The sequence below is a fragment of the Theropithecus gelada genome, chromosome 2 (genome assembly GCF_003255815.1).
Source record: "Theropithecus gelada isolate Dixy chromosome 2, Tgel_1.0, whole genome shotgun sequence".
NCBI classification, from domain to species: Eukaryota; Metazoa; Chordata; class Mammalia; order Primates; family Cercopithecidae; genus Theropithecus; species Theropithecus gelada.
In genome coordinates this window covers 106,779,425-106,791,799 of record NC_037669.1, presented here as the reverse complement: position 1 = coordinate 106,791,799, position 12,375 = coordinate 106,779,425, and the positions used below count along the sequence as shown (strand labels likewise).

The 12,375-nt window shown below is 41.6% G+C and overlaps 1 protein-coding gene across 2 annotated transcripts in view; it reads left to right on the top strand.

Annotated features, from left to right (window-relative positions):
* The window catches only part of YEATS2 (YEATS domain containing 2), a 115,421-nt gene that overhangs the window by 43,439 nt on the left and 59,607 nt on the right, over positions 1–12,375 (top strand). Inside the window, exons 9-11 of one of the 2 annotated variants that reach the window (XM_025376580.1) lie at positions 4,060–4,104; positions 9,001–9,181; positions 11,071–11,313. In XM_025376580.1, coding sequence (XP_025232365.1) covers positions 4,060–4,104; positions 9,001–9,181; positions 11,071–11,313 — 469 coding nt within the window. The remainder of the gene's footprint in view (positions 1–4,059; positions 4,105–9,000; positions 9,182–11,070; positions 11,314–12,375) is intronic. The other variant, XM_025376581.1, reaches the window with a different exon arrangement.

Genomic DNA, 12,375 nt, shown 5'->3' with positions numbered 1-12,375 from the left:
ACCACCTTGCCTGGCCCATGTTTAATTTGTATAGTGGAAAGACCATTTCTTAGTGTTCCCTTAGACCCTTTTTATAGTAGTATAGTTTCATATACATTTTCTCTACATGTGACATAATCCTAATACTGTACATCTCCAAAGCACCCTTACTTTGTGGTTTATCACATTGTTCATGCTAATGGCTCCCAAAACTGGGCTAACCGAAGCTGAGTATATCTGTGGAATTCCTTTTTCATTCCCTTTCTTCTACACATGCACCTCTTTCAACCTTAAGGCATGCTGAAATTTCCCTTCCATCGGTGATAGATGGGACTGCTTAACTTGAGGCTTAAGTTCTTTTCCAAAGATTATCATAAGACTAGGTTGCCTTATGACCTCAGAGAAGCACTGAAACCAGGTGAAAGGGCACACAGCCATTTTATTAAGGGGCAGAGTACTGTTCTGTTACTTAGAGGAAGGTCTTAAAATAGTTTGCTTTCTTTTTTTTTTGACATGGAATCTCGGTCTGTTGCCCAGGCTGGAAGGCAGTGGTGCAATCTCAGCTCACTGCAACCTCCGCCTCCCAGGTTCAAGCGATTCTTCTGCCTCGGCCTCCCAATTAGCTGAGATTACAGGCACCCGCCACCACGCATGGCTAATTTTTAAAATTTTATTTTTAGTAGAGATGGGGTTTCATCATGTTGGCTAGGCTGGTCTCAAACTCCTGACCTCAGTAGATCCACTCAGCCTCCCAAAGTGCTGGGATTACAGGCATGAGCCACTGCGCCTGGCCAGTTTTACTTTCTTTTAATCTTATTTTTAACACAGCACGTACTACCTTATGTTGCACTGGGCTCAGACCTAGTCTCTAAACAAAAGGAATTCTTCACGTACTTCTCACATCTTGTATTGTACATATCACTTAGAGCTCTTGGTGAAAGATTATTTGAGACAGTGTTTTAAAATGACAGTAAAATGTTTCTTACCAGTTTTCTGGAAAACATCATTTTAATGTTTTGCTGTGTATTGGCCTTGAGACCCTAAACACCTGTGTTGTAGCCGTGTGATCCTTATTTGTACTGTAGTATTATTTTTCCTGTCATTTTTAAATTAACTCTTGGAGCCATCTTTGATTCTTCCCTCTTCTAAGTATTTGTTCAGTTGCAGACCATTATTGTTTCTTCATAATCTCTTTTACATTCCGTCCTCCTCCCTTCCCACTGTTCTTTTTTGTTTGTTTGTTTTTTGTTTTGAGACAGTCTCACTCTGTCACCCAGGCTGGAGTGCAGTGGCGCAATTTTGGCTCACTGCAACCTCTACCTTCTGGGCTTAAGCGATTCTCCTGCCTCAGCCTCCCAAGTAGCTGGGACTACAGGTGTGCACCACCACGCCCAGCTAATTTTTGTGTTTTTAGTAGAGACAGGGTTTCACCATGTTGGTCAGGCTGGTCAAACTCCTGGCCTCCAGTGATCCATCTGCCTCTGCCTCCCAAAGTGCTGGGATTACAGGCATGAGCCACCACTCCCTGGCCCCTGCCCACTATTCCTAGGCTATTACTCTGCTGTCTCCTGATAGGCTTTTAAAAATCCATCTCCTTTCTTCATAGGGCGTCCTACACGACAGTATCTGATCCATCCGCTTAAAACCGCAGAACCTTTCTGCTATCCCTTTCAGAAAACTTGATTGGATTCCTCCTGTTCAAGTGCGAATGCCCCTGCCTGCTCTCAGGGCTCATTTTGACTCGATTTACTTTCCCTAGATTGTCTCGCACAAAACCCCTGATGAACATTCCGCTCTAGCCTTGGCTGTCTATTCCTGTCATAGAAATGCCTTGGGCTGTCTTTCCTTGGGTCTTTTTTTTAATGCTCTTCCCCCTCCTCAGATGCTTGTCTGAATTCTTTGCATTCTTCAAGTTCCTATGTAGCTTTTCCTGGCTGTTAAAGCCTGAAGTGATCTTTGTATTCTGAAATTCTCAGTAAATAATGATGTGTATTTGATTCTGTAAATACTACATTAAATATTAAATACTCTAAATGTTAGCGTTACATAAAATTTAAAGTTCCTAGAATATGTGAAATTATTATATCCTGCATTTCTGACAGGTAGTCATTTACTCTCTCCTTACCCATCACCCTAGAGCACAGCACTTCCCAAGCTAACACATTCATCCATTTAGTAAAACCTTGACCCCATTTTTTGTCCTTTTGTTCTAGTGTTTCTTTTTTCTGTTTTTTGTTTGTTTGTTTGTTTGTTTGTTTGTTTTAGACAGGATCTCGCTTTGTCACCCATGCTGGAGTGTGGTGGTGCAGACACGGTTCACTGCAGTCTCAACTTCTGGACTCAACCGATCCTCCCACATCAGCCTCCTGAGTAGTTGGGACCACAGGCGTGCGTCACCATGCCTGGCTAATTGTTTAATTATTTTTTGTTGAGATGAGGTCTTACCATGTTGCTCAGGCTGGTTTTTTTTTTGTTTTTGTTTGTTTGTTTTTTGTAGATCTCCCTTTTTCACCCAGGCTGGTATTCAGTGGTGTGATCATGGCTCATTGCAGCCTCAACCTCCTGGGCTCAAGAGATCCTCCTGCCTCAGCCTCCTGAGTAGCTGAGACTATGGGAACCTGCCACCACGCCTGGCTAATTTTTGTATTTTTTGTAGAGACAGGCTTTCACCATGTTGTCCAGGCTGGTATTAAACTCCTGGACTCAAGCAATCAGCCCGCCTCAGTCTCCCAAAGTTCTGGGACTACAGAAGTGAGCCACAGAGCCTGGCCTCAGGCTGTTGACTTTTGAAATAATATAGAATAAGGCTTTGTTTTATAAGAACCCTAAAAATGTTTGATGATAGCCTTTGTGTCTCCTGAAATCATTTCTACTCCAGGCAAAACCTGTTCCTGTTACATTTCCTGTATGCTTTGTTTTACAATTCCTCTTCTTGTATTGATAATGGTTCTGTCCTATCCAATGTCCCTCTTAAAATGTGGTCCCAACAATGAAACATAAACCTGTGCAGATTACAGAGAGACTGTGTGCTCTGGAGACTATGAAAATGGGTGTAACCTAAAATTGCCTTTTTTTTTTTTTTAGCAGTCATACTATAGGCTCAGGTTTAAATATTAAAACTCCAGACTTCTTCCGTGGAACCACTATTAATCCACCCTGTATTGCTTTTTATCTTGTGAACTCTGAATCTCATAACTGACTGAGTTGTCCTCTCATGTTGGCTGCTAAGAAACTCAACCAAATGTGACACCTACCTCTCATAAGCCTTTAAAACCTGGTATTTACTAATCTACCCTGGCTTCATTTTTTCCCTCTCTTTTTTTTCTACCCAATTTAATACTTTTCTGTATTAATCTTGTTGTATGTTTATATTGTTATCACAAGTTCTTTTTTTAGTGGTGGAATATAAATTTACAAATAAGAACTTAACCTTTTTCTGTGTAATTGTAAACTCTTGTTTATATTATTAACATTCCCTCAGTTTATATTCCTCTCTCGAAAAGCAAATTATGATGCCAGTATATTTGAAGTCATTAGCATTGCCTCTACTGCCTATAGTTTCATTCTTTTTTTTTAAGTGCTTAGTAAATACACTCCGAGTATATAATTGTGTCCAAGAATGTATGCATTTGAAACATGTATAGCCTGTCATTTAAAATATCTGTACATAGTCTTTGTAAACCTCATCCGTGTGGCTGCATATTTCAGAGATTGATGGTCCATGGTTTACTTACACATTCCTTTATTCTAGATTTTTACATTGTTTTTAGTTTGGTTATAGATAATGCTGCAGTAAACATCTTTTTGTGTAAAACTTCCTCCATTTTTACATTGTCCTTAGGTTTTTTAAAATGTATAATTTATATTAAAAATATAGTAACTGTATATCTGAGGTTTTTATTGATTTTTTTTTTTTTACTCAATTTTTTTATTGAAATGGTGAATTTATATTTTACGTTATGAAAGAGTTGATCCTATGGTATGAAGACTTGCAAAAGAGCTGTAGGTAAGATTGTATCCTTTGATAATATGTAAGTAAGTGCAGTGAAATTTAACACTCTCCCTTTTGTCTTTCCATAGCTGGATAGAACTTATACTGGCTTGCAGACTCTTGGAGCAGAGACGGTAGGTTTTTTTCCCTACAGTATTATCTGGGAATGAGTAGGATGAAAGTTGATCTTCATTTTTGTTTGTTCATTTGTTTGTTTGTTTGTTTTTGAGGCGGAGTCTCGCTCTGTCGCCCAGGCTGGAGTGCAGTGGCCGGATCTCAGCTCACTGCAAGCTCCGCCTCCCGGGTTTACGCTATTCTCCTGCCTCAGCCTCCTGAGTAGCTGGGACTACAGGCGCTCGCCACCGCGCCCGGCTAGTTTTTTTGTATTTTTTTTTTAGTAGAGACGGGGTTTCACCGGGTTAGCCAGGATGGTCTCGATCTCCTGACCTCGTGATCCACCCGTCTCGGCCTCCCAAAGTGCTGGGATTACAGGCTTGAGCCACCACACCTGGCCTGTTTGTTTGTTTTGAGACGGTGTCTTCGCTCTGTCACCCAGTCTGGAGTACAGTGGCATGATCTCGGCTCACTGCAACCTCTGCCTCCCAGGATCAAGTGATTCTCCTACCTCAGCCTCCTGAGTAGCTGGGACTACAGGCACGTACCACCATGCCTGGCTAATTTTTCTATTTTTAGTAGATACGGGGTTTCACCATGTTGGCCAGGCTGGTCTTGAACTCCTGACCTCTGGTGATCTGCCCGCCTTGGCTTCCCAAAGTGCTGAGATTATAGGTGTGTGCCACTGCTTCTGGCTGATCTTCATTTTTAATTAGGGAAAAAATTAGTGTTCTTTTTGTTTTGTTTTGTTTTTTAACTTTGTCTTTCTGTGTTAGTCCATTCTCACACTGTTATAAATAACTACCGAAGACTGGGTAATCTATGAAGAAAAAAGGTTTAATAGACTCATAGTTCCACAGGCTTACCAGGAAACATGTGGCTAGGGGGCCTCAGGAAACTTACAATCATGGTGGAAGGGCAAAGGGGAAGCAAACACCTTCTCATGGCAGCAAGAGAGAGAGCGTGAAGTGGGGTGTGCCACACACTTCAACCATCAGATCTCGTGAGAACTCACTATCATGAGAACAGCAAGGGGGAAATATGCCTCATTATTCAATCACCTCCCACGAGGCCCTTCCTCCAACACATGGGAATTACAATTTGAGATGAGATTTGGGTGGGGGCGCAGCAAACCCTCCCCTCCTCTTCCCTTCCCTTTCCCCTTCTCCTTCTCCTCCCCTCCCTTTCACCTCCTATTTTTTTGTTTTTTGAGAGGAAGTGATGCTCTGTTGCCCAGGCTGGAGTGCAGTGGCGCGATCTTGGCTCACTGCAACCTCCGCCTCCCGGGTTCAAGCTATTCTCCTGCCTCAGCCTCCCGAGTAGCTGGGACTACAAGCGCCCACCGCCACGCCCAGCTAATTTTTGTTTTCATAGTATAGACGGTTTCACTGTGTTGGTCAGGCTGCTCTTGATCTGCTGACTGTGCTCAAACTGCCTGACCTCAGGTGATCCACCCACCTCGGCCTCCCAAAGTGCTGGGATTACAGGCGTGAGCCACCGCACCAAGCTTTCTCCTTTTCTCTTTTCTTTTCTTTTCTTTCTTTCCTCTTCCTCTTCTTCTTCCTCTTCCCTGTCTCGTCTCGTCTCTTCTCTTCTCTTCTCTTCTCTTCTTTTTTCCTTTTCTTTTTCTCTTCTCTTTTTTTAGTTGAGACAGGGTCTCCGCTGGAGTACAGTAACATCATGGCTAACTGCAACCTTGAATTCCTAGACTCCAGTCATTCTCCCACCTCAGCCTCCCAAGTAGCTAGGACTGTACACCTGCACTACCAAGCCCAGCTAATGTTTACATTTTTTTATAGAGAGAGTGTCTTACTATGTTCATAGGCTGGTCTAGAATTCCTGGCTTCAAGCAATCCTCCCACCTCAGCATCCCAAAGCACTGGGATTACAGGCATGAGCCACTGCACCCAGCTTTGGTTCATATATTTTTTTAAAATTGTGGTTAAAAAACACGTAACACAAAATTTACTGTCTTATTCATTTTTCAGTGTACGGTCTAGTGGCATTAAGGGCATTCACGTTATTGTGCAGCCGTGACCATAGTCCATCTTTAGAATTGTTTTCATCTTGCAGAGCTGAAACTCTGTACCCATTAAACGATGACTACCCACTGCTCCTGCCCCCCAGCACTGGCAACTGCTGCTCTGCTTTCTGTCTTTGTGAATCTGACTACTCTAGGGTACCTCATATAAGTGGAATCATACCGTATGTGTCCGTTTGGGATTGCCTTATTTCACTTTGCATAATGTCCTCAGATTTCATCCGTGTTGTAGCATGTGTCAGAATTTCCTTCCTTTTTTAAAATTTATTTTTATTTATTTATTTATTTATTTATTTATGCTCTCTCACCCAGCCTGGAGTGCATTCATGGCTCACTGCAGCTTTGAACTCTTGGGCTCAAGTAATCTGTCCTTAACCTGTCAGGTAGCTGGGACTATAGGCGTGTGCCACCATGACCAGCTAATTTATTTACTTACTTGTTTATTTTTTGTAGAGACCGGGTCTCACTGTGTTGTCTAGGCTTGTCTTGAACTCCTGGGCTCAAGCCATCCTCCTGCCTTGGCCCCCGAAAATGTTGGGATTATAGGCATGAGCCATTGTGCCCAGCCCCTCTTCCTGTTTTAGGCTGCATGATATTTGCATTGTATGTATAGACCACATTTTGTTTATCTGTTCATCTGTTGACGGACACTTGGGTTGCTTCCATCTTTTGGCTGTTGTTAATAGTGCTGCTATGAACGTAGGTGTACAGGTATCTATTCAAATCCTTGCTTTCAATTCTTTTGGGTATATACCCAGAAATGGAATTGGCTGGATCCTATGGTAATTCTATTTTTAAAGGAACCACTGCTATATTTTTCGTGGCGGCTGCACCATTTTACATTCCCACCAGCAGTGCACACGTATTCGAGTTTCTCCACGTCTTCACCAGCATTTGTTAATTTGTTTGTATTTTAATTTATGGTAGTTATTCTAATGGTTGTGACGTGGTATCTTGTGGTTTTGATCTGTGTTTCTCTAATCATTAGTGATGTTAAGGATTCCTTCACGTGCTTGGTGGCCATGTGTTTATCTTCTTTGGAGAAATGTCTATTCAAAGACGTTCAGAAAATGTCTTTGCCCTTTTTTTTTTGAGATGGAGTCTCGCTCTATCGCCCAGGCTGGAGTGCAGTGGTACGATCTCGGCTCACTGCAAGCTCCGCCTCCCGGGTTCACGCCATTCTCCTGCCTCAGCCTCCCGAGTAGTTGGGACTACAGGCGCCCGCCACCATGCCCAGCTAATTTTTTGTATTTTTATTGGAGACGAGGTTTCACTGTGTTAGCCAGGATGGTCTCGATCTCCTGACCTCGTGATCCGCCAGCCCTGGCCTCCCAAAGTGCTGGGATTACAGGCGTGAGCCACTGTGCCCGGCCTCTTTGCCCATTTTTTAATTAGGTGGTTTGGTTTTTGTTGTTGCTGGGTCACAGGAGTTATTCATATATTCTGGATAGTAACCCCTTACCAGATAGATGATTTGCAAATATTTACTTCCATTCCATGATAAATTTTTGCCTTTTCACTCTGTTGATTGTGTCTTTTGATGCACAGGAGTTTTTAAGTTGATGTCCCATTTGTCTGTTTTTTCTTTTGTTGCCTGTGCTTTTGGTGTCATACCCAATAAACCATTACCAAATTCAGTGTCATGAAGCTTTTCCCTTATATTTTCTTCTAGGAGTTTTATTGTTTTAGCTTTTATGTTTCATTCTTTGATCCCTTTTGGGTTAATTTTGGTATATAGTGTAAGGTAAGGGTCTAATTGCATTCTTTGGCATGTGGATATCCAGTTTTCCTAGCACCATTTGCTGAAAATACTGTCTTTTCCCCCACTGAATGGTCTTGCGACCCTTGTCAGAGATAATTTGACCATATATGTGAGGATTTATTCTATTCCGTTGGTCTCTATGTCTGTCTTTGTGCCAGCAGCATACTGTTTTGATTACTTTAGCTTTGCAATAAATTTTGAAATCAGGAGTCTGAAACCTCCAACTTTGTTCTTCACCTTCTCCCCCTTTTTTTGTTTTCATGATATAATATCAGCAATAGCCATTTAATCAGAGTTCACTAATTAAATCTTACTCTGTCTAGAGAAATCTGCTATATTATATCAGAGGGTACTTACTGAGCACTGGTCCAGGTGCTGGGAATACAGAAATGAACACGGAAGCTTCTTCCTTCAAAGAGTCAAATTCTTAGCTGGGCATGATGGTGGGCACCTGTAGTCCCAGCTACTAGGGAGGCTGAGGCAGGAGAATGGCTTGAACCCGGGAGGTGGAGCTTGCAGTGAGCTGAGATGACACCACTGCACTCCAGCCTGGGCGACAGAGCGAGACTCCGTCTCAAAAAAAAAAAATTTCCATGAAATTCTACTGACATTTTCTAAATGTGGCATTGAAAATGGGGAGGGTAGACAGTAAACACAGAAGCAAATAAAATTACTTCAGTTACAAATAAGTGCTGTGAAGATAAGAGTAGCTGGGGGATAAGGAAGTAGCTCATGCTTAGGTGATTAGGCATGGTCTCTCTGAGGTGGTGTACTTAATTGAGTCCTGCTGGTGAGAAAGGCAGCCATGCAAAGATTTGGAGCAATAGTGTTGTAAGGAGTAGCAACAGCAAAATCAAAAAGCCCCAATTTGTGAGTGATTTCACTGAGATTTGTATGTTAAACCAGATTAGATTTTCACTGAGGTATGTATCTGTTAAGCCAGATTAGATTACCTTCTAGAATAAATCCTTTAGGTCCTCAGATTGAAATTGCCTTTGAAGTGTGATTAGAAGTTATCTCTCACATCCCTGAGATCACATTCTTAGACAGGACTTGAGCTTTCTGTGACCTTGATGATGGACTCATGAGCCTGATTGTTGCCCAATTGTCTAGGTAGTAGATGTTGAACTCCATCGCCATTCTCTGGGAGAAGACTATATATATCCTCAGTCCTCGGAGTCTGATATCTCTGATGCCCCTCCATCTTTGCCTTTGACCATTCCAGCCCCAGTGAAAGCTTCTTCACCAATAAAGCAGTCACACGAGCCAGTACCCGATACCTCTGTGGAGAAAGGTAATACAGCAGTTTTCTTTGCATAGAGTTGTTCTGAGGCATTCATTCCTTTCCCGTTTGCTGCTTTCGGAGACCTATAGTATACGGAAAATAACTTTGCCATAAACAGACCATGCTCCCTCTACTGCATAGTTCTGTTATGAAAGCCAAATCTCCACCCTTGTCAAAGATATTTTTCCGGCTGGGCTCGGTGGTTCACACCTGTAATCCCAGCACTTTGGGAGGCCAAGGCGGGCGGATCACGAGGTCAGGAGATTAAGACCATCCTGAGTAACACAGTGAAACCCCGTCTCTACTAAAAATACAAAAACTTAGCTAGGTGTGATGGCGGGCGCCTATATTCCCAGCTACTAGGGAGGCTGAGGCAGGAGAATGGCGTGAAGCCGGAAGGTGGAGCTTGCAGTGAGCTGAGATGAGACCACTGTGCTCCAGCCTGGGCGACAGAGCGAGACTCCATCTCAAAAAAAAAAAAAAATTTCCGTGAAGTTCTACTGATATTTTCTAAAATGTAAAAACCACTAAAAAAACATTAGATTTTTAAATTTATTTTATTTTATTTTGAGATGGAGTCTTGCTCTGTCACCCAGGCTGGAGTGCAGTGGTATGATCTCACCTTACGGCAACTTCCATCTCCTGGATTCAAGCAATTCTCCTGCCTCAGCCTCCCTAGTAGCTAGGATTACAGGTGCCCACCACTGCGCTCGGCTAATTTTTGTATTTTTAGTAGAGATGGATTTTCACCATGTTGGCCAGACTGGTCTCGAACTCATGACCTCAGGCGATCCACCCACCTCAGCCTCCCAACGTGCTGGGATTACAGGCATGACCCATCACGTCTGGCCTAAAACAGATTTTTATCACTTGATAATTCCTTCTAACATATTACAGGAGGACTTTATAGTTCAGCTTCTGATTGTGTGAGCAAGAAACTTGAATATTAAGCACCTGATTTTACTTAAAAAAAGATTCATCACCAAACAGTGTATTTTGACCGTGCCATTTTTAAATTTAACAAATATGTAAGTGTATATATATTTAAATGTGCCCATATATAAGCATAAATGATATAAAATTGATCTTAAATGTTTTATTTCTAAGCTTGTATTTTAAGCTTATATTTTAATGTGATGTTAGTATTATAAAATCTCAACTTTATTCCTCTTTAGATTTCAATTGCATCTTTTTTATGGGCATTTATAAGATAGGAGAGGGCCTGGGCGTGGTGGCTCATGCCTGTAATTCCCAGCCTTTTGGGAGGCTGAGACTGGCGGATCACCTGAGGTCAGGAGCTCAAGACCAGCCTGCCCAACATGGTAAAACCCTGTCTCTACTAAAAATACAAAAATTAGCCAGACATGGTGGTGCATACCTGTAATCCCAGCTACTCAGGAGGCTGAGGGAGGCATGAGAATCGCTTGAACCTGGGAAGCGGCGGTTGCAGTGAGCGGAGATCACACCATTGCACTCTAGCCTGGGTGATGAGTGAAATGATGTCTCAAAAATAAATAAATAAATAAATAAATAAATAAGATAGGAGGATATCATTCATTAAATTTCATGAATGCTTTCTAAGATTTTTTTCTTCTCTAAACAGTTTTTCAGTTTATATATTAAAAAATGGAGGAACATAAGGACTTGTGTTCTTTTTATGTTATATATGGTTTATAGTTAATAATGTTTTCAAGTTTCTTTAAAAAAGCACTTTAAACATTATTCTAAGCATATATATTTTTCACCAAAAATATGAAGGGATAATTGATTGTATTTATTTTGCTACCAGTACATGGTTTAAAATGGGTGTTGAAATAATGCATTTTTATTCTTTTTCCACAATGGTAAGGTTTTATTTCAAAGCGATTGATGACTTGCCATTTGCCTTTCATCTCAAGCAGGATTCCCAGCTGGCACTGAAGCTGAACGACACGCTCCGTTTTATTCTTTGCCATCTTCATTGGAAAGAACACCCACCAAAATGACAACATCCCAGAAAGTTACCTTTTGTTCTCATGGCAATTCAGCTTTCCAGCCAATAGCATCAAGCTGCAAAATTGTGCCACAAAGTCAGGTTCCTAATCCTGAGTCACCTGGAAAGTCCTTCCAGCCCATCACCATGAGCTGCAAGATTGTGTCAGGTATGCAGATGTGTGGAAGACAGTGTATGTGGAGTTGACTGGATGTTAAAATTGTTGGAACAACAAAACAAAATACTGTGGCTTTTTTTCTCTCAAGTTTTTCTAAGCAGTGTTTCTTTAACAAAAGGAAGTCTATCGCTGTTGATTGCAAAACTGTCACAAGGCAAAAACAAAGCTCATTCATATGGAAATGAATGGAGGAAATAAATGAAACTGAAATGGTCAAATTTTTGTCTCCTAGAATCACCAGAGGTAAAATGTTTGCTAGCAAATATGGCTGAAACTACAGTGTAGGAATCGTGTTTGGGGATTATATACATGGAAACCACAGTGACTAGTAATAGAAAAAGTTTAGAGGCCTTTGGCGTGGAGTTAAGCTTTAAGGGTTAGAATTGGGTGGGAATTGAAATGCTTTATTCTCTCTGTAACCACATTAGAAAATTACTCATTCCTATTGTCAGTAGGTAGTTCCGAGTTGTCTTTTTCACTAAGGTTGGATTATCCTTTGTCTTGTGACAGTTTCACATTATGTTAAGTAAAATTTAGTAGGAATATATACTTTATGGTTTTGACTGTTCCACCTTAGAACAAAACATATTTGTTAAAAGGCAATTGAAAATATCCAGGAAGTGTGAGGACTTCTGTACAATACTTAAATGAAGGGGGGAAAAGGGAATGTTTGGTGTTATAAGTAGACAGCTAAGCAGAAATATGATCCAAATCTTTGAAATTGATGAGAGATAAATAGCTTCTAATTGGTAGGCAATTTTTTTTGTTTTTGTTTTTGGTTTTTTTTTGAGATGGAGTTTCACTCTTGTCACCCAGGCTGGAGTGCAATGGCACAATCTTGGCTCACTGCAACCTCCGCCTCTCGGGTTCAAGCGATTCCCCTACCTCAGCCTCCTGAGTTGCTGGGACTACAGGCACACACCACCACTCCCGGCTAATTTTGTATTTTTAGTAGAGATGGGGTTTCACCATATTGGCCAGGCTGGTCTTGAATTCCTGACCTCAGTGAATCCACCCACCTCGGTCTCCCAAAGTGCTGGGATTACAGGTGGG